Genomic DNA, 23,503 nt, shown 5'->3' on the forward strand with positions numbered 1-23,503 from the left:
TCTATCTGTCTGTCTATCTATCTATCTATCTATCTATCTATCTATCTATCTATCTATCTATCTCTTTTCCCTCTCTCATCCTCTCTCTCATACATATTTATAGGCACTTTAAAAATAAGATGATAAAATATAAAAACAAACTAGAATAGGATGAAGCAAACCTGGAGCAAGAGATCCAAAGAAGAAGCACAAGAAACACATAAAGACTCTTACACACACACACACACACACACACACACACACACACACACACACACACATTCCCACATGCAGAAATCTCATAAAACACATAGTATGTATGCAAAAGACCTGTAAAGAAAAAAGAAAAAGAATAATGCCCAGATAAAACATCAAGAGTTGAGGAACTTCCAGAACTGGTATTAAATTTGCATTGTATTGTGCTGGGCATGGGATTCCCCCCTTAAGAATGGCTTGTATACCAGCGAGACTACTTAAGAAAATGACTTTTTCCCTTGTGAGTGGTTATCAGTTGGGGATAGTTTCGGGGTTAGAAATGGGGGCTTCTGTCTGCTTTCCCTCTCAGTGCTGGGATCCCCTTTGGTGTCTACATTAGCAGGGACTGTACATGCTATCACAATTTCTGTGCATCCATTTGGATGAAAACTTTATTGATTTAGAAAGCCTTGTCTCGTTGATGTCTTCCACCCCCTCTGGCTCTTGGAATCTTTCCCCCTCCCCTTCCAGAGTTCTCTGAGCTCAGAGGGGATTTGATGGAGATAGCCCATTTAGGACTGAATGTTCCCGAACCTCTCACTCTCTGCACTTTATTCCACTGTGGGTCTCTGTGTGCCCATCTGCTGCCAGAGGACTGAGCAAGGCACTGATTTTTGAGTAAAGCAGAATGCTGATAGGAGTCATTTTACTGCTCTGCTCCTTTAACACAGAGGTTCTTAACCTTTCTAAGGCTGGGACCCCTTAATAAACTTCCTCATTCTGTGGTGAACCCCAATCATAACATTACTCTTGCTGCTACTTGATAGCTATAATTTTGCTACTGTTAATGATTCATAATATAAATATCTGTGTTTTCACAAGGATCTTAGGTGTAAAATCCCAATAAGAAAGTAGTTACATACTTTCCACATATGACACAGGCTATACATTCCCACCCAAAAGTGAGGAAAGATAACATAATAGGGAAAGGCTAGACCAAACACCAGAAAACCATACCTGATGTCAAAGTACTCTCAGATCGACAACTCCTTTCAGCTCTGTTAATTGCAACATCTATCTTGATCATATCCAACCCATCACCCACCTTCAACTCCTTTTCTAAGGTCTGTGACCTCATTAGATTGCAGCACTAGACTAGGCTTCCAGTATATAATTTCTCTCCTTTTGAGCACGCCTTAAGTCCAAATAGACAGCTCTTGGTTACCATCAACACCTGAGTGCCACTTACTGCACCCTGATGCACGTCCATCCATGTTGGTAATTGTCGAGGTTTCTAGATGTTGCAGCGGGGTAGGACTGTTTAATTGTGTCTCCCCCTTGGCAGATTCCATGGTATTTTGTGGAACTGTGGAAGCTAGACAGTCTCTCACAGGAAAGAGACTTTCAGGTCAGATCCAGCTTGAATCATATGAGTCCTATGTTCTCAGTGTCATTAGCAGTCATTAGCAATCACCCCTCCCCCCACCTCAACCCCTGAGAGGCAACCAGGGCCCGCATTGATAATCCATATTGTTTAGGGAGTCACTTGGACTACCTTGGCTAACCAATCAAAAAGAGGTTTCTTGTTTCGGGTACTGGTGTTTTTGCTAGTTTATGGTTCTTGTGGGGAGCATTGTCAGCAGCTTAAATTCTTCATATATAATTATAAATTTAGGCAAATATAAAACAAAGGGATTCCCTGAAGCTTTATCAAACAGCCTTGGCTTTACTTGTCCCTTGTCCCTCCTTCTCCTTCTATATTAACCTCCTGGCTTGGTCTTGTGTAAGTCTTATGTAAGCAAGCAAAACTTCACGAGTACAATGGTCACATCATATCATATCCAGAAGACAGCCACCCAGAGCACTCATCACTATCTTCCAGCTCTTACATTCTTTCCACATTCTCTTCTGTGATGTATCCTGAACTGTAGAGCACGGGAGTTGATAACAGTGTCCTATTTATAGCTAGCACCCAGAGTAGCTTATTCTCAGTATTTTGAATAGTTCTAAGTCTCTGCATTACCACTACCCATTGGAATAAGAAGCTTCTCTTACTTACCAAGGTTGATGGCATCACAGATCTATGGGTATAAGCATAACTATTTGGAAAGTACTTTGACCATAAATGTGGCCATTTAGCTAACAATGAAACAAAAACAGTATGTTAACCCCTACAGCTTATGATATTGTTAATGATGGGATTCAACTATATTTATAGTACCAGGCATGTATTCCTCCTGTGGAACTGGTGAGGATCAGTTGATAACCCCATAAACTATTCTGCCACTATTACACAAGTGACCACATCTTACCTGGCAGGCCAGTATCTTAGCATACATAGTCCAGTGCTAGATAAGCCCATTGATCTCCCCTGGAAACCTTCTCAGTCCCTTCTAGCTCTATTAATGCTAGCCAGCATGGAAATTGTCCTAGTCAGTTGAGATTGATTTCTCTATATTCCACCATTAAAGCATATGCAGTTTTCTTATTGATTTTTGAGCATCTGTCATCTTTTTTATAGTAATCCTTCATTGTATTATTTCAAATGTAGCTTCCCATCTTCTGCTTGGGTTTTGACCTTGGTTAACAAACTAATAGAAGTTTCAGGTTTTGAAAACCACAGTTTTACTTGACCACTTATTCTCATTTTAGTTTCTTTCTTCAAGTACTCCTCACATTCACTTTCCTAAACATTTCAATTTCCTGACCTACTTTCTAATTTATAGCATATCAGTAATTTCCTCACATACTCTCTCTGGGCTTGCCAGTTCTCAGGAAGTTATTCTCAACACTCTGGTGAGTGCCCCATTCATGATTCTCATTGCCATCTTCATGCCACCTACTTTTAAACATTAAGATAAAAGAAAACTTTTATCTTAAGCCATAGCTTCCTCTGAGCTCTAGATCAGAAGATAAAATTTGCTTGCTGGACAACCTCATGTAAACATTTCTTATAAATCTTAAGTCTAACAGAACCAAATAGATTCTTGGTTTTGTGTTTCCCCCTTCCCAAACACATTGCTCAAGTCTTCTCTTATCTCCATTTAATGGACTCAGCTTCTACCATGTTACAGTGAATTAGGACTCTTCCTGTGACTCAGGGAGAGCTGATATATTACGGGTCAGACATATATTTTTGAAAGGATGAACTGAAATATGATCAACAGTGTAGTTGCATTAGAATAATCTCATTACTCAGTAAAACAGATTCCTGGGCCCTCCTCAGCAAATCAGGGCAAGACTAGTAAAATGATTTTTCTACCAAGACAAATTTTCTGCATCATGAACTGTAAGATCCACCCGTTTATATTTGCACTGACTAGGAAGGAAGTCTAGTGCCTGATGCCGTTCCTTTTGTTTCAGGACTTCTGAATATGACACATACTTGCAGTTTTTGGGTTCTGATACAGTCTCCATAAGGGTACATATTAACTCGACATATAGGTAACAAAAATGTACTGGAAAACTGTCTTTGAAAATTTGTCTTGAGGGAGTCATGCTTCAAGCCAGATGTCTCTTCAGTTGAGAAACATGATATGAACACAGAGCTTTTGCCTTGTGAACCCAATAACTAGGTGACAAATGGTAGAGACAAGTCACATTGATTTGATTAGTGGTTCCTTGGCAATTGATTTTGCTAATATAATACACGTTTCCATGGAATAGATTGCTCTAAGAGTAGACAGAGCTAGGTAACACAAATGGAACTGTCCGTGGTTTAGATTTAGATATGAGCTGGCTCGCCGACCAGGCTTAGATTTCTTTTCTTGGATTTCCAACTTCAGATACTGGAACCTAGGTACTCAGGTCTCAGTTTCTAGAAAGGTGGGAAAACTTTTCCAAGTTCCAAAGAACTTGCTACCTATCTTGGTTCTTGGCTGTAATCTTCCATAATCTGGTCCCAGCACTCCTGGTATGTGGCTTTTCATTGTCTACATATCTCTATAAGTATATCGCACAGTGGTGTAAATATGAGCCACATGTGACTATTAATATTTTAATATTCCTAAAATGAAATAAAACAAAAAATTATTTTCCTCGTGGTATTAGCCCCTTTCTTTGTATATATTAGCCACATGAGTGGTTTCTGCATTGAATAATTCAATTGTAGAGTATTTCAGAGAGTGGAGAAAGTTGTGTTAGACAACACAATTTTAGAGGCAAACAAGAGTTTCCTCTGGAAGGGGGTACAATATAGCTTTCTCTTAGACTTAACTCATGTTGCTGGCCAGAGCTCTAGCTTAAATAAGCTAGTGTGTGTTTGTGTATATATGTATACACAGTCACACACATATGTGTATATATATGTATATATACACTAGTTTATATACATGATATTATATATGTATACATACATATATATGATATATATATATCAAAGAAAATGAGGACCCCATCCTTTCCTCACCATAGCAGAAAAAAATTGAAATTCCTTAGAGTTTTTGCCCACTATTGTTTCCCTTATAAACAATTACCAGAACTTATTATTTCTAAAACCTTTTGTTTTCTGTTAGACTGCCCCTCCCCAGTAGACTGTCTAGACAAGAGGACAGGCAATTGTCTCTTTAAGTTCCTAAGATTTCCCTAGGATGTAAACATTTATCAGTATACCTGTGGAATAAATAAATATTCTAGGATGTAAATAGATTATATACTACAACAAAATTTTCACACACACAGGTATGGCTATTGAAAGCATTATTTTTTCACCATGAATCCACTTACCAACATTTGACTTCAACCTACCAGAATTCCTTGAATTCCTTTTTAAAAAAATAAAGCTTTTTATACTTTTGAGTTGGAAGAATCCCCCATCCTAGATGAACAAATATTTTAGATTTGGTTTCTTTAAGATCCTGGGGGATTTCTACTAATGTTGGAAACTTGTTTGGCATTTAAATGACATTTTAATGGCCTTTACCCTGAACTTTGGAGGTTACAATTGAAGTCAACATTTACTCACTGAATTGAGCCAAGATCAATTGTGCTAAATCAAGGATGGATGTTGATGCCCTGGCTTATCTCCTTTAATCTTCTTCAGGATCAGCATAATTTATACCTCAATACAAAAATGAGCATATTGGGCTACTGGTTCAGAGGGCAGAAAACATTGCCGTTAAAGGCACTAAAAGATAGTCTTTTCCTTCTATCAATCTCTGTTATCTGGTCATTTATTGTCATTGCTTACTGTGTACCTTTATATAGAAGAACATTTAATTATTATAAAATTTATAATTTTTGAGAATTTAATATATGCATACTCTATTTCCATCATTTCCATCAGGTTCTTTCCCTTCTCAAACTCGTCATGTCTCTCCTAAAACTCTCTTGAATTTATGCCCTCTTCTTTTTAAATTATTATTGTTATGTCATACACACACACACACACACACACACACACACACATATACAGAAATACGACCCGCTGAGTCTCTTTAATACTGCTCATATGTATGTGAATTTAGGGCTGACCATTTGGGATTGGCTAACCTATCAGGGGGCTTGTCCCTGGAGAACACTGGTTATCCCTCTCTTAGCAGCCACAATTACTTACAGCTCTTTATCCAGCTCTTTATAGGGTCTTGTGAGATGTCCACCATCTATGTTGAAACACGATCTAGTACTGTCATTATGCAGGTCATGTTGAGGCAAGCATATTGTTTAGATTCCATGGTTTAGCTTCCCTGTCATATATAGAAGACACAATCTCACAACAGATGTCCTGCTCTTCTGGCTCTTACAATCCCTCTGTCCCCACTTCTGTGATGCTTTCTGAGCCTTAGCTATAGGAGTTATGTTGTAGATATATCAGCTATAGTCGGACATCCAATGGTTACTTATTTTATTCATTTGGATCAGTTATGGCTTCCTGCGATGGTCTCTAGCTGCTGCAAAAAAAGTAGCTTTTTGGTGTAAAGAGAGCTGCACTTTCCTGTGGATGAAAAGATAGACATTTAGAATGCAGTTGGGAATTTTAAAGGTTTGGGAAACTGCCAGTAACTTTCCTCTAAGGTCCACGAGCACATTACCCATGGGTCTTGGTTAGGTTTACAGTACAAGGCATGAATCCCATCATATTGAGTGGGCCACACATCCAACTAAATGGCTGCTGTTTAACTGGAAGATGTTAAGTGTCTCGCTTGCAGCCTTGAGTCTCTCTTGTGCCAACATTGTACGGTCCGTAGGCTTTCCAGCTGGTAGGACTATTCATTTGGTTTCTCTCATGGCAGCTTCCATAGCACCTTCAGACAATGTGCAAGCTAGTCCTCAGGGAGGAGACCTCTAGGTGAGTTCCTGATCAAATCCTCCATGCCCTTTGTGTGAAGTGTGTGATGTCTTTGTCTATGAGATCTTACCTTCAGGCTCTGGAAGACAACCAAGGGCAATAATAATAGCCTATATATGCAAATGTTTTGGACTCTCTTTATTAACAACCTGAATGGTTTTCTATACCTGGTGCTTGGATGTTTTGTTAGCTAGTATATGGTTCTCAGGGATAGTGTTATTATCCCAAGTGACCTAAATTTATTTAAACTGTGTATGTGTGTGTAAACTATGTGTTTTAAATAAACATCAATGTATTCATTATTTTTATATTGCTATAATAAAGCACCATGGCCAAAGCAATTTATAAAAGAAAGCAATGAAGTCAGCTTATGATTTCAGAGGGTTAGAGTCCCTAGTGAAGGCACAGAGCAGGAACAACTGAGAGCCCATATCACAAAACTACAGGCAGAAGACAGAGGGCATGCTGGGTAGGAATGAGTCTTTGAAATCTCAAAATCAGCTGTCCCACCAGGATTAGACATCTTGGATCCCCACTTGGGCACTCAGATCTAGAATACTTCACAATCCTAAGTTTCTAATAACTTGGGGGAAACTGTAAACAATTTTCAAAGCCCACCCCAATGAGAAACCTCCTCCAACAAGGGCACACAACAAGGCCTCATAATCCTTCCTAAACAATTCCAGAAACTGAAGACCAAATATTGAGACATTTGAGCCTTTGGGGTCATTCTCGTTCAAACCACCATGATAAAATGTTTCCCAGTGGTTTTTTCAAACAGCATTTGGGATTGTTTATTCCTCCTCGCCCAGCTTCCTTTCTATTACTCTTCTTTCCTCCCCACTAAAGTCTGTCCTGAATTTTCCATTTCTTCATTTATAGCCTCTGTGTCCTACTAACTCCATGTCTAAAGATCCTTCTATGCCCCAACCCATAGCCCCTTTTACTTTCCTGGTTTCTTTGGTTAGTCCAGATTATAGTCTCACATCTAAAGATGAAGAGCAAAGAACCACAAAGTGAGAGAGAATATGTGGTGTTTACCTTTCTGGGTCTAGGTTACCTCACTCAGTATACTTTTTTTAGCTTTCCCTATTTAACTGAAAAAAAAAATTGTGATTTCATTTTTTTTTACAGCTGAATAATAGTCCATTATGCATACAAACCAAATTTACTTTATTCATTCATCATTGCTATGTAGGTTGTTTCCACTTCCTGACTCTTCTGAAGAGAGCCATGAAGAACATGGCTGCCAAGTCCTTGTGGAGTAGAATAGCCAGTCCTTCGTGCCTATGCCAAGGACTGGAGTAGCTGCACCATACAGTAGATCTACATCTAAAGTAGACTCTAAAGTATATTAGAGTCTACTCTATATTTTTTTGCATATTTTTGGGTATCCTGGATTCTTATTCTCTATAGGATATAGACAGACAAACATGCTCTCCCACCCTGTGGGCTTCCTCTTCATTGGCTTGCTTGCTTCCTTTGCTGTCCAGATGCATTTGATTTTCATGGGGTCTTGCTTGTCAGTTATTGACCTTAGTCTCTGGTGTGGAGCCCAAGTCGGAAAGTCCTTTCCTATACCTGCATCATGAAAGCTGCCACTTAGGTTTCCTTGTAGCAGTTTCAGGGTCGCAGGTTTTACACTGAGGCCTTTGACCCATAGAGAGTTGACTTGTGTGCAAGGTGCTAGATGATGGGTCTATGCACACGTAGGTATGTGCCTTCAGTTTTCCTGGTACCATTTGGTGTAAATGCTATCTTTTCTCTAGTGGATATTTTTGGCGGTAATTGTGTGCACTTATATGTGGACCTTCTGTTTTGTCCATTGGTCTACATGTCTGTTTTTGTGCTAGTACCATGATGTTTTCATTACTAGAGCTCTGTAATGCAGCTTGGGATCTGGTTTGGCCATTCCACCAGCATTACTCCTTTTACGCTTTTACTGCTTTGGATATGTATATCTGAGGCTTTAGGGAGTGGGGCTACTTCTGTGAAAAATCATGAAGATATTGATTCTGGTCACATTGGAATTGTGGAATGCTTTTGATAGGATGGTCATTTCACATGAATTAGTACTGATTCTTTCTACAGTCATGGGGGATCTTTCCACTTTCTAGTGTCTTTTTCAATCTCTTTTTTCAGATATTTAAAGCTTGCATTATATAAAGTTTTCACTTCCCCAGATAGGTTTATGCCTATCTGAGGAAGTTTATTATGATTGACATTGTCCTATAATCTCTTCTCAAAGTATTTGTTGTTGGTGTATAAAATGGCTACTGAGTTTTTTTTCTTTGCAAGTTGGTTTTGAGTCATTACCACTTCGTTGAAAGTGTTGATCACTTCTCGAAGTTTCTCATGGAAGCTTGTCTTTATTACTTTATATCATATGTAAATAAGGACAATTTGACTTCTTCCTTTCCTGTTTTTAACTCTTTAATTTCCTTCTCTTACTGCCCTAGCTAAATGCTTCAAGGGCTGTGTTGAAAAAGAGTGAGAACAGTGGAAATCATCTCTTGTTCTTGATTTTAATGAGATAACTTTGATGTTTTCTCCATTTAAAATGATGTTGACTGTGTGTTTGTCAAAGCTTTTTTATTATTATTATGTGGAGGTGTCTTCTCTTCAGTCCTACTCTCTCTAGAACTTTTATTATGAGGGAATTTGGACTTTGTCAAAGGCTTTTTCTGCACCTGTTGAAATGGTCATGTGGTTTTTGTATTGAGAAGATTGTTTATATGATTTATTGACTTACATGAGTTGAGTATCTTTGAGTCTCATGAGTACAGCCAACTTGAAGGTGATGGGAAATCTTTGTGATATGTGCATGCATTCAGCTTGCATTTTATTGAGGGAATTTCTAATCTATGTTGATCAGTGATATTTTCTTTCTTCTTCCTTCTCCTTTCTCCTCCTCCTCCTCCTTCACCTGTTTTTAATGTTAGGGTGATACTTCATAGAAAGAAATTTGAAAGTTATCCTTTTGTTCTAATATTTTAGTAATTTAAGAAATATTAGCTGTAGCTCTTCTTTAAAAGTCTGCTAAAACTCTGTTGTGAATCCATCTGGCTGGGGCTTTTTTTAACTGAGAGGTTTTTTTGTTTTGTTTTTTTAATTATTACTGTTTTGAGTTCCCATTTGTTGTGTGTCTGTTTAAGTAGATTGCTTCTTGACTTAACTGTAGTGGTTTGTATGAATTTAAAAATTAGCCCATTTCTTTTTAGATTTTAAAGTAATGGAGTATGGGTTTTTAAAGTCTTTCCTTACAATATTCTTTCTTTGTTGTCCATTGTGAAGTTTTCTTATCATTCTGATCCTATTTATTTGGATCATCACTTTTTTTTTAACTGAGCCAAGGGTCAGTCAATCTTATTTGTCTCTTCAAAAATGCCAGTTCATAGATTCGTTGATTCTTTGTATTCTTTTATTTCTTTCTAGTTAATTAACTTTTGCTTTGATTTTTATTTAATTATTCATTGTCTACCTTTATAGAGCAGAATAATTAAGTATTATCCTAAAAGTACCCCCTTTTGAGACAGAATTTTACATTGCTGATATATGACAAAACTTTTCCTGGGTAAAAACAACATACATCTATTAGCCCCAGATAGTGAACCCATGACGAACAAAGTATGGATACTACCAACATCCATCTTGGTGAACCAATGAATTCTTACTGGAGTTAATTACAATAATCTGGGTGAAGGGTTTCAGGAGCAGAAATTACTCAAAGACTGTTTCATCACCAAAGCCTACCCCAGCATTGACAGCTCACAACATCTGGGAATCTAGAACACACTGCGCAGCCTTCAAGCAGCTAAACAGTTCAGAGGATGTCCTTCCTTTCTGAGTTATTCAGTTGCTCTAGACCTTCCAGGCAGCTCATCTGGTTTCTGCTGGACTGGTCTTGGAGTCTTCTTTGTAGCCTGGCTTGCCTGAGAGTGACTCCCAGCAGTCTTTTCTGTTTACATTTGAGAAGGAGAAGCCTAGTTATTCTGGTTACAGTCTTTACTGTTTACACTTGAGGAGGAGTCAAGTTTCAGTGACTTCTTGAAGCTGTTTTTAGTTGTTTTCCATCTGTCTTAAAGCCCTCTTGCAGAATGAAATATTTCAATTCCTGAGGAAAATGCTCCACAATAGCCCAGGTTGGCCTTAAACTTGGTACGTAGCCAAGGATGGCCTTGAACTTCTGATTTCTTGCCCCTGATTCCCACATGCTGGGATTACTCATGTGATCCATTGTACCTGGCTAAGATTCACCTTTATGTGGCTCAGAACGAGTTTCCAGTGTAAATGTGATGGCAATTATCATGTCCGCAGAATCACTGAGATTATACAAACTGTACTTTGCAGCTCATATATACTTATTTTTGACAGATCACAGCTCAAAAGTAGCTCAACTTTTTATATCATTTCTTGACATGTACACATTCTCAATAAGTCTCAAAACACAATTTTGTGACAGCAGTGATTTGAACCCAGTGCTGAGTCTCTTTGGTGTATCTCTGGTCCCTGAAATGAAGCTGACCCTACCAAAATCTTAACAAGAAGTACCTTCTCAGAAAATACAGGGTCTGGTGAAATCATATCAGGAAAGCATTGAAGACAACTTCCAAAGACATCTACTTACCTTGTCAAAACTTGGGCTTAGTACAAGTTAGAACTCACTGCAGAATATGTCCGCCATTCAAAAATTTACTAAAGAAATGGGCGAAGATTATTTCCAAGATAACCACTTGTGGACCAATGCACTAGATAAATCCTATTCTTTTCACTGTGACATAGAACACGTTGCCGCCTCTGACTTGGTGGAAGATGACCTTTGACACAGAGCCCCCAATCCTCCCCCCCAATATAAAACATGATAGATGCAGATGCTTGAATTTGGTAGATCACATGCTTCTGTCATGTGCAATTTGCCATTTAGTGTCAACATGACCTGGACCATGTCACTAAACTTTTCTAGGTTTGTTTCTTCATTTGTAAAGTCAGGATATTAGACCCTTCTCAAAATGACATTGTATCATTTCCCATGTATAGAGCTAAGCCTAACCCAGGCTAAGCCTAACCCCTCTTGTATAGAAAGCATTCAATAAATTGGGGGTGGGGGTGGGGATCATTATAATTGTATATATAACAAAACCACCTTTGTCTACTCTTCTGATAAGTGTCTCCAAGGAATGAGTAAATAAGTACTGCTCCTTAAACAGGAAATGTGGGGTTTCCTCTGCTAAAATAAAAGCCAGAAATTAATTAAATATAGTGCTACTTATAAGTAATTGATTAACCAACATGAGATAAGGTTTAGTCACTGAGTACACCATGCCCGGTGCTGAACAATTGCCTATATTTTATTGAATGACTTCTGGCTTCTCAGTCACCTGTTGGCATTTCTTTGACCTGACAGGTAGCATGGCAATCATAGAAACAGGCTGAGCACCTTCTCTGTATATGTTTTTCCTTGTTTGCATTGCGAGCGTGCTTGCCCTCAAGGCACCAGGGTTCTGGCTAGCAGCCTTCTGAGTTCGATGTCAACCGTGAAGAAGGGTTGTATATGGCACTTGTGTGCAAGGCAAGCCCCAAGACAATTATCATCTTGGGCATCTTCAAGTTTCCAAAGTGAAGGAAGCATCCAAGGTCAAAAATGGACACAGTTTGGCATGGTGCCCCTGGTTTTGAATCCTGACTGCACATTAGAGATAGCTGGGAACCTTTAAAAACTACCTTGAGAGTGGAGCATCACTGACGTTGTGTGGAGGGTGGAGACAAAAATATAAAGTTTTTAAGAGTTCTAGCATGCAGTAGGGTGGAAAACTGGAAAGTAGGGTGTACTTGTGAACTACAGAAATTAGGAGGAATTTCTATCTTTTATTGATCACCAGTCAGCCATTATCTTGCCTCCACACCAGTAAAATGAGGAAGTGGAATTTAATAATACCCCAAGATCAAGCCTAGATCTATTTCTTAGGTACTGAGATAATATGCATTTAAACTATCTGGTCTCAATGGTTTAGTTCTGCTTACCAGGGGATTGACAATATGCATGTTGTTATAGCTGGGGTTTGCCATAGGCAGTTCACGGGTGGAGGTTAGGAATGATGCTAAACTTCTCACAGCACACAGGGAAGCCCCCTACAGAAAGAACTCTGTGGCCCTAAAGTGCTAGATTATCCTGAAATAGAGAGTTCTTTAAACTTTGGGATTCACGACAGAGAAACTTCTTGTCCTTGCCAGGAGACAGCTGGAGAATTCTTGAATAACGCTAGAGGTACAGCACCTGTAGCGTTGACATTTCTCAACCCATGCAGTCTCGAGACGAGGAAAGGGAAGCCTTGTGGAGGGTGACTGAGGTTTCTTCTGGGAAGGATCCTGCAACGTCTGTGGTTAGGTGTTGGCAGCCACCTTGCAAGATAAGGCAGGCTCAATGCACTTGTTCCCTTACACCATGTTCTTGGCAAGGACACAGCCCTCTCAATTTAGTCAGAGCAGCTGCTCAGGAAGGGATTGCCTCCAAAGCACACCATGAAACCCACGGAGAAACTAGAGTCTCGTGTAAATGTGCGCTTAGCCCACAGCACAATGGTGTAGGTCTCTGATCCGTTGAATTGACAGAAGCCTCATCTTCTGCAGGGACTTGACAAACTAGAATGTGCTCAAGAGAAGGAAGATGCCATGATTTTTTCCCTATAGGATAACTCGTTGTGTATGAAGAACAGAGGAAGGAACAGGAAATTCTGTGTGCAGAGCAAAAGATTCAGATCCTAAGTTTTGTTTTTTAGATATTTAAGGGACTAGTGGGGAGAAAGGGGGCATCTGGCTTGTTCTTCATGGTTTGGGGTTTTATGAATATGTGCTCCGGCACAGTGTGGAATGGATAGCCTTTCTGAGTGCTCCTGTAAAGCAGAAGGAAACAACTGGATGACCACTTGCCAGTGTCAGCCGAGGGTCAAGTCACGTGATCATTCGTCAGGATGTGGGGGGAGTTGAATGAGATAGTTTGAGACCATTTTCTTCCTACAGTACAGTGGAAGATACTTTCCCTAAAAGTGCAGCCCCTTTCAGCTGTTATGCTCAGCTCAAGCTGGAGAAGAGCTGAAGACATTTTCAGTGAGTAGAGATGCAATGCAGATGATACAATCCCATCTCAGGGGCTATTCTGTTTTTGCTTCGTGATCATTCTTGTGGTATGAAAAAGTAGAACGTTCAGACTTTGCTGAGGGAGAGATTCATTCCTGAGTTCAATAACATATAACGATTGGGTGCCTGAGATTGCCTTTGAGGAAAACCATGGTCAAATCCACAGATCTGGAGATGTTTCTGCACTTCTTCATCTTCCTGGCCATCATCAGCTGGCTACCAGCTAATATTTAATAGTCTATATGCAAATCATTGAGCTCAATGCATCATATGTGTTGTCACACTGAGTTCTTAATCATCTCTGGGCAGCCTTTACTATTCCCAATTTACTCAGAGAGGAAATATATTCAAAGAGATTAACTGATTGCCATTCTTGGAACTAAGCCATTGGGGGACATTCAGCATCCAAACTATGTCATTAAACAGGACAGAATCTCTTCTATAATGCTTAGCTGTCTAACTCAACTCCCAACACATGATATATCAGTATTATTGAAGGCTAGGAATCCTGCCATTTGAACAGCCTTCATTGTTGCAAAGTTTGGTTGAATTTTACTTGCCTGTGTCTTAGCATAATATAAGACGTGAGTCTTATGGGTGGAACTTATGGGTAGAATCCAGACTTAGTGTTTTGCAAATTAGTTTTCCAGGTTTACAAACAATTTTTGCTCAAATTGATTCTTATTCAAAGGTGTGGTAATGCAAAACAAAAATGTGGATTAAAGGGGGTGTAGGTATAGGGGTATATATGTACATAACCATGGCTATCCCATAATGGAGCTTGATAAGCCCTAAAAAACTTACCTGAGATATGCTGCTGAACCCAGTGTGTCATAGACAGGAAAATAGGAGGCTCAGAGACCATTAGAAGTCAATAGAGAAATAAAGAAAGATCAGATGTTGAGTTCAGAACTCAGGGTCAGTTTCTCTCTGACTTGTTGTTTCCCCCACTCATTCACTATCTTGCTATTACATTTCTCATAGAGTTACAAACAACATCCTAGTAGAGATCACTAGTAGATCATAGTGTAGAAATTCTCATAGAGATTCAGCAGAGATCCATAAAGACAAGATTCCTTCTAGAAAGGTAGCTCGGTATTCATGGTGTCTCCCTTACTTCTGATGGCTCCACTCCTGCTCCTGGATGCCACATCCAAACCACGACACACTCCTCATCCAATACAGTGCTTCTCAACTTTCTAAAAAGTTTGAACGTAAAGCTCATCATGCATTTTGGCAATCTTAGGAGATTTTTCCCTTGACAACACAGTGGATTATATAGGTTCTTCTGCCTTTTTTCCCTTTTAGAACAATGTACAATGTAGCTTAGAAAGAGACTCTGGTTTGCGTATTTTTCATCTCGGAGGATGATAGGTCATTCAGACATGTAAGGTTTAAACTGCACATGCTAGCTGCATTGGGCTGTGATAGAACAAGCTTAAGCTGTTCAGTGTGACTTGCAGTGAGCTGAAGGTGGAAAGGCACATAAGCCCCACTAGGCCTGACACAATCTTGTTTTCTTGCTTATTTCTCGTCCTACAGTCATGTTCCTCTGCCTGTGGTAGGTGTATAAGCTTGATGAGCTCTCTCTAAATCATCGGTGGGCTTTCCTACCACTGTCCACTTGCGCTACCTTGGCTGTTGTTTCAATTTCCTTCCCAGCACAACATTAATTTCTTCCTCCAAGCACAGTTCCAGTATGAACTCTTTAAAATTCTCTGATCCCAGCTCCTGATCTCTCATCAATAATTAATTACTTTTTTTCCTGTGGGCTCTCTTCGGTATTGCTTCTCCTTTCTTGTGGAAGCTCAGCATATCCCAGGATCTTCATTGTGCACCTTTTACACCTTCACCCACCTGCTCTGCTTCTCATGAGTAATGTTTAAGGGTTTAGGGGTCTGTTGGGGGAAAGTTCACACTTAGTGATGCTGTCTTGGTGAGACTCTTTGGTTCTATCTGGGCCTAGTTAGTTGCCTCATTCTTTTGTCAAAAAAAAAAAAAAAAAGAAGATCAATTTGCTCTAATTCTTCAATGATTATGTGAGGCAGCCATGATTTATCTAGTACAATAAAGACAGCAAATGAGGGTTCTTTTTTACTACAAATCTCAACTTTAAACACATGTTCTTCTAGATACATTTAGAGTTTCTTCTATTTGAAATGGTTCAGCAAAAAAACAAAACAAAACAATAACAAAACAAACAAACACAGGCATATCTTGACCTGCACAAAGACTCAGACTTCTAGTTCCTTTGCTATCTATAAATCATGATAGACAATGCTGATAATGTTACCTCTGCTCATTCCCACTCACCACCACTCCCCAGTTGGAGTCCTCATTGTTCCATTGCCTTCTAAGTAAGAGAAAAAAATAAATGAATAAATAAATAAACAAACAAACTGGCAATAAATGCTGCTAAGAATTCATGGAAAGGAGAATTCTCATTTACTGTTTTGTGGGCTTGCAAAATGGCACAGCCACCATAGAAATCACTGTGGAGAATTCTCAGAAAATTAAAGAGCAGATCTTCCATATCACCCGGCTATACTACTTTTTGCTATATACCCAAAGGAACCAATATCATAGTCCAGAGATTCTTGCTTCAACATGTTCATCACCTTTCCGTACAAAAGCTAGGAAACCACCTCAACATGGGACACATGCACAATGAGATTCTGTTCAGCTGTAAATGCAAATCATGAAAATTTGATGGTAAATGGATGGAACTGGAAAAAATTATACTGAGTAATGTAACCCAGACCCAGAAATTCAAATGTCTCATGTTTTCTCTTATTTGTAGATCTGAGCTCTGAATCTCTGAGTATATAACCAAAGTATACAAAGAAATCAGGAAAGTAGAAAGGGATCATTGGTGGGGGATGTTTCTATAAAGGGAGATAATAGATTATCAGTAGGGTTTTCGTTATTATTGCTTTTTTAATTATTGCATTTCCTTACCACTTATTTGTTTGCTCTCATATTTGCATGACTTGGTCACCAAGCCTTTTTGTCATCTTTGTCTTAAAAACAATGGATGTCCCTTTTCAACTTTTCTCATAGGGATATTTTGTATCTCATTTTACTGCTTCCATTCTGACCACGTTCAGAGCATCATGGACTGTCTCAGACATCCGGTCTTTGTGACTCATATTTTCTTTCTACTACCCACAAGACAGCATTACTAAGCTGTCTCATAGGTATTAATAGAAGAGCTTAGTACTCACTTGTTTAGAGAACCTCATACTCTAGTGTATGTAAAAATCAGTTGCCAGCAGTGCAAAATTCTTCTTTTCTCACCTAAACTCTGCCCTCCTCTATCAGAGGGTTGGCGGGAAACCCCGAACTCTATTTGTTGTGTGTACATCATCATCATACACATAGCCTGGAGACCTTTGTGATAGATGACTTAAGTAGCATTACATTTCTCCATTACCCTCCTCCTCCTCCCCTTTTATAACTACTATGTCTATTTATTATCTGTTAGTATCAAGCTTCATCACAGTATTGTCATTTTCCACCACGAAAATGACTCCCGTGTTCCTCAGTGGAGAGAACTTTATTTTGAGGACGAGCTTGAGAGGCAGAATTAGGAAGGAGTATCAATGTATGGCATGGAATCCACAGTTTAACTACTTGTATTACTTACTTTCCTGTTGCTGTAATAAAACACCATCACCAAGACAGCCTATAAAAGGAAAGGTTTATTGGGGCTTATGGCTCCAAAGGGATAAGAGTCCACGACCATCATGGTGGGGAGCATGCGGTAACCAGGCATGGTGTGGGATAACAGTTGAAAGTCCCCATCTTGATCCACAAACAGAAGAGCAGAAAGAGCTAACTCAACGTGATGTGAGACTTTTGAAACTACTAAGTCCACCTCCAGTGACATACTTCCTCCAGCAAGAGGACACCATCTAATCTCCCCCAAACAGCCACCAACCGGAGATCAGTTACTTAAATATGTGAGCATATGGGGGCCATTTCATTCCAACTACCACATTCTACTCCCAGGCTCCCATCAGGTCGTGACCATATATATCATAAGGCAAAATGCATTTACTTCCAATTTCAAAAGTCCCCGTAGGCTTTTGAAGTCCAAAGTGCCTTCTGAGACTTCTTTCTGGCAGTATTGTAATTTATTAACCACCTGTAAAATCAAAAAGCAGATTCCATACTTCCAATGTACATGTTATCATCCCAAAAGGAAAACAGGGGGCATAGTTTGAATGCTGGACTAAAGACCAAAAGACATTAAGGAAGATTTATCTAGTATCAAGAGGCTGCAATGACTCCATCCATATGGTTTTGCTGCCTATAAAATATATTGCGCTCTTGGGCTGGTCCCACTACCTGTTTGCAGCTCTCCTTCGCAGATATCCTATTGCTCTAGAATCTCTAACATATTGGGGTCTCCAATGCAATCCAGGCTTTGCTTTCACAGCTTCACAAAAAGTCGTTTTAGGGCCTCTTAACCTCCCTTCACTTTCATTCAGGGACTGCACTGCCACACATTGATGGCCTGGCTTCACTGGCCACAGAGGAAGATTCCACAACTCTTTTTTTTTTTTTTTTTGAGTGTCCTCCATGACTCTAAAACCAGATCCATGTGTGTATCTGCCACGCTTGGCTGCCCACTTGGGGTGAACCTTGGTCAGACGTAGAAAATTCCTTCAACCCCTTTCTTTCACAAGTAGGAGTTTAGCTGGATGGGATCTTTCTCTGAGGACACACTTCCTTCCCTTCATCACACTGAGAATCAGGCTTCTCCTTAATCTTCTTGTTTCTCTCAGCACAGGCCTTGGCTCCGGCATTACATTTCCTGGTGTTCTTTTTCTCTTCAAACTGTGTATTTAGCATCACGATTGGCCCACTGTTCTCTTTCATTGCAGATCTACACAAGAGTGATTACTAATAACCATGCAACGGAGTCAGCATTAGGCTGTTTTGAAGTCTCTTCCAAATTGTAAATTAGGTCATTATTTTTCAATTTAGCCCCAGGGAAATTCTTGGGACAAGGGCAAAACAGAAGCCAAAGTATAGTAATAGCCTCTACCCCAGTAGCTGTTAAAGGTCTTACTTCCCCCTGAAACCTCTTGAGCTGGACCTCCACAATCCATATAGCTCTTAGCACTGTCGTCTAGGTTCCTATTAGGATGCCCCGTTAAAGCCTGATTGTAGCACTCAACCACTTTCCTAGTCCAAAGTCCCAAAGTCTTCCATAATCTTCCAAACCTGTCATGGTCAGGTCTGTCAGAGGAATATCCCCAATAAAAATACCAATTTCTATAGTAGCTACATTTCTTTTGCTGTGATAAAACAACATGACCAAGGTAACTTATAGAAAGGAAAGGTGTGGTGTGGCTTACCGTCGTGGCATGGAGTATAGTAGCAGGCAGGCCAGCAGGCAGGACTGGCATTAGAGCAGAAGCTGAGAGCTTACTTCCTCATCCACAAAAAGGAAGTAGAAAGAGCTAGCTTGAAAGGGTATGAGTCTTTTGAAACCTGAAAGCATGTCCCCAGTGACATACTTCTTCCAATAAGTGTACACCTCCTAAGCCTCCACAAACAGCCACCGAGTGGAGACCAAACATTCGAACATATGAGCCTATGGAGAACATGTCAACCAAACCACCACACCATCCATCAATCCATATCTACTTTACATTTCCCTCCTCCTATTAAATGGAAATAAATATTTTGTGCATTCCTTCCTTATAGATCTGTGCTGAAGATTAAACATGGAGAAAGATGCAAACATGCTATCTATTGTAAAGAGGCTCAGTCAGTTCATAAAGTAAAACCCTCTATATTTCAAACTGACCTGCTAGATTATTGGAGAAAATTTATTTTAATGATGTTTTGTGTCAGGGATTTTGCATAGCTCTGGCAATGGTCTTGGCCATGCCTATGTTTGAGGAGAGTCGGTTATGATCTCACTGTATTTTGAACCCTACCCCACACCCTTCTACTTAGATATACTTAACAGCTTTAGAGAGTGAATTCACAGCTCAGAAATTGAGGACTTTTCAATTCTTTGACACAAAAGCAAAATTACCTTGCCTGTGTTTCCAGAAAATCCTCTTCCCTCTAAGTGGAATAGAAAGTAGCAAATGCTAACAATAGGATATTAAAAGCCAAACTTGAAGCAATTACCCACAGCTTTGCAGAACAGTCCCACACACAACTGCTGCCCAATCAAAAGGCCCATGTCTGTCACCCACTATCCCTGCTACTCATAGAATCAGAATGTCAGGCCTGCAAAGGATCTTATGGATTATTCTCCTCCTACTCGTTTAACAAGTGGGGGAGGCGAGGCACAGAAGTAAGTCTGTGCTGTTGGGTACATACGCTGGCAGACTAACACCACATTACACCACATTAGAACTCCCTGTGTTCTGATTATTGTTCTTACTGCTGCACTTTGCTGTTGCTCGTGCTCCCGACTTTAGCTGCCAGCAAAGTGGGTTCCTGGGCTGGCAAAACAGCACACACTCGGTGTTATCTTTTATACCACATGCCATCTCTTCTGGGGTAATATAATCTTCCCTAAATTTTTACCTTATGTAAAAACTTTCAGGAAAATTGCACTAAAGTATTAACCGTTAATTGTGCTGGTATAATACCATACGTTGAGACTATTCTAGACCAGTGGCATCATCATACCACCCCTTTCCTGTTCTAAAGTTCCCTAACTGCCTTTGCTATTGTGGAGGGGAAATGGTTGTGTCTTCCGTGGAGTTAGAAGCTCAGCCATTATGCAGGCGTGGCCAATGGTATATGTGCAATCCTTTAGTCCTTCTTTTCTTCCTCATATTCACATTAAAAAAAATCTTTGTACATATATCAATGGATGAGATAAATAAAAATCTAGGGTAATGATGCTAGGGCATGTGTTGAATTATCTAGGCATTTGAAAATTATAAGAGGATATAAAACCAAGAATGAATCTGAAACCCAAGTGTGTTCAGAGAAAGTGACAGTCAGAAATAGTTTTATGGTACCATTTTGGGAAGAACAGGTGCATAGTCTCTACAATAAGAGAAGATGCTAACTAAAAAGAAAAGAACATTATGGGGACAGTGCTGTCTAGATTAATGAAAAGCCATACATATATCTCCAAGCAAAGTATACAAAATCTCATGGCTTGGAAACTGACTGGCGATATCCCCAAGTGGCTCCCTAGCAACACAGGTGAAACAACAGAAGTTTTCCAAGAAAGACTCTAGAAATTGCAAACGTGTGGCATGGACTTCACTAGAATTCCAATACAATTCATTGTACAAATGAACAAAAATAACTCGGTGCAAGATGTGATCATATCGTAATAGAATAGCTTTTGGTGTAACCCTATAACATATCACCATGCAAAGCCTGACAGGATGGAGACATGCTTAAGCATGTTGAGGCTTGTGTGTTTATAGCATGGTTATACTGTTATACCTTGTTCTGCCCTGCTGTGTACTTTTCCCTTGGCTGAAAACCTAAAATTCAGTTAACACTAAACTGAAATGTCTAGATAGTGCCCACTACAGGTTATCTATGTTCTTAGGAAACATTTGAAACATGGTATAGTAAGTAGGTATTGAAAATCATTTGAATTGTTGAAATTCTTATAGCAGGAACTCAAGTGGCAAAATTATTATCAAGCCCCTAAGATAAAGTTTAATTGAGATAAATGTTCTCTGTTTTGACTCAAATGCATGGTAATATGTAATAATGTAATAACATAATTATTAACTAGAATAAACTCATCACAACTTCAAGTACAGATACCACCTTACAGCGAAAGGATGTAAACAAGTTTTCTAGCAAACAGGGCCAGCAAGGAGCTGGCATTGCTATCCTAATAGCTGGAGAAATGGACTTCAGCAAAAGTTAATCAGAAGAAACAAATGATACTAGTTCTAATTAATGCAATTACTAACTAAGAGGACATTACACACATACATGGCCAACTCTTACTCAATTTTATAAAAAGCATCCTACTGTAAAGATAAATATTAACCCCAACACAGCAATAGTGGATTATTTCAACACCCTCCTTTCTCCAGATCGTCTGGACAAAAATTAACAGAGAAACATAAGAATTAAATGACAGAAAACATCAAACATCTCTAACAGATAGCTGCAGAATATTCTACCCAAACAACAAAGGATATACTTTCTACTCAATGGTCTGTGGAAGTTTTTATAAACTAGATGACATGATTGGGATTCAAAAGAAATCTCAAAAAAATACATAAAAATTGGAGTAATGCTAAGTAGTCTTTATCACCACAGTGCAATAAAGCTGGAGATCCAAGGGAAAAGAATCTCTAGAAATTCCACGCACCTGTGGAGATTCTTTATAAAGTCGGAAAGAGAACAAGCATACGATTTACTTACGCAATTCAAGAATTTGGAAAATAAGAATAAACCAAACCTACATCTAGTAAATGGGAAGAAAAAAACCTTAAAAACATGGCAGAAATTAATAAAATAGAAACAGTTGAATACAAGGAATTAACAAGTCTATGAGTTGGTTCTCTGAAAAGATAAAATTGATAATGAATGAAAAGCAAGACGAGATAACTCAAATAACAGAATTAAAGATAAACACTACAATGAACACCAAAGAAATTTAGAATATTATAAGGTAATACTGTAAAAACGTATACTCTATTAAGCTAGAAAACTTAAAAGAAGCAGATAAATGTTTAGATTTATCTAACCTAGAACTGAAACTAAGAAGGTATCAGCAACTTAAATAGAACCATAACAAATAAGGAGATTAAAACAGAAATGCAAGATCTCACATTAGAAAGCCCAAATTCTGGTTGATTCACAGCAGAATTCTACCAGACTTTCAATAAAGAACTACAACTAATATTTCTCAAATGAAAAGAAAGTACTTCAAAATGTCTTCTGTTATTATTATAATTTCAAAACCTATAAGCCAGTATTTCTGACAAGCATGGATATGGATAGAAAAAAATCTCAATAAAACATTTTCAAACTAAATACAGGTATATATCAAAAGAGATTATCTATCACAATCAACTTGGCTTCATCCCAGAGATACAGCTATAACTCAACATATATAACATACATAAATTAATAAATGCAATCCTATGCATTAACATTACAAATATCACATGATCACCCTGATAGCTGCAGAAAAGAACTTTGACAAAATTCAACTTGCCTTCATGATTAAAAAGTTCTAGAGATAAGATTAAGAATTGACAAATGGGACCTCATAAAATTGTCAAGCTTCTGTAAGGCAAAAGACACTGTCAATAGGACAAAACAGCAACCAACAAATTGGGAAAAGTTCTTTACCAATCCTATACCTGATAGAAGCCTAATATCCAATATATACAGAGAACTCAAGAAGTTAGACTCCAGAGAAACAAATGACCCTATTAAAAAATTGGGTACGGAGCTAAACAAAGAATTCTCAGCTGACGAATACTGAATGGCTGAGAAGCACCTAAAGAAATATTCAACATCCTTAGAGTCATCAGGGAAATACAAATCAAAAAACCCTGAGATTGCACCTCACACCAGTCAGAATGGCTAGGATAAAAAACTCAGGTGACAGCAGATGCTGGCAAAGTTGTGGAGAAAGAGGAACACTCCTTCATTGCTGGTGGGATTGCAAGCTGGTACAATCACTCTGCAAATCAGTTTGGCGGTTCCTCCAGAAATTGGACATAGTACTACCAGAGGACCCAGCTATACCACTCCTGGGCATATACAGAAGATGCTCCAATATGTAACAAGGACACATGGTCCACTATGTTCATAGCAGCTTCATTTATAATAGCCAAAAAACTGGAAAAAAACCGGATGTCCCTCGACAGAGGAATGGATACAGAAAATGTGGTACATCTGCACAATGGAGTACTACTCAGCTATTAAAAACAA

The 23,503-nt window shown here is 39.0% G+C and overlaps 1 protein-coding gene across 4 annotated transcripts in view; it reads left to right on the plus strand.

Annotated features, from left to right (window-relative positions):
• Positions 1-23,503, plus strand: part of Htr4 (5-hydroxytryptamine receptor 4) — a 190,100-nt gene that overhangs the window by 123,063 nt on the left and 43,534 nt on the right. Inside the window, exon 7 of one of the 4 annotated variants that reach the window (XM_031365833.1) lies at positions 3,538-3,595. The exons of the other annotated variants lie outside the window; for them this stretch is intronic. Coding sequence (XP_031221693.1) covers positions 3,538-3,595 — 58 coding nt within the window. The remainder of the gene's footprint in view (positions 1-3,537; positions 3,596-23,503) is intronic. 4 annotated transcript variants of the gene reach the window in all.

Source organism: Mastomys coucha, unplaced genomic scaffold (genome assembly GCF_008632895.1).
Source record: "Mastomys coucha isolate ucsf_1 unplaced genomic scaffold, UCSF_Mcou_1 pScaffold13, whole genome shotgun sequence".
Taxonomy (NCBI): domain Eukaryota; kingdom Metazoa; phylum Chordata; class Mammalia; order Rodentia; family Muridae; genus Mastomys; species Mastomys coucha.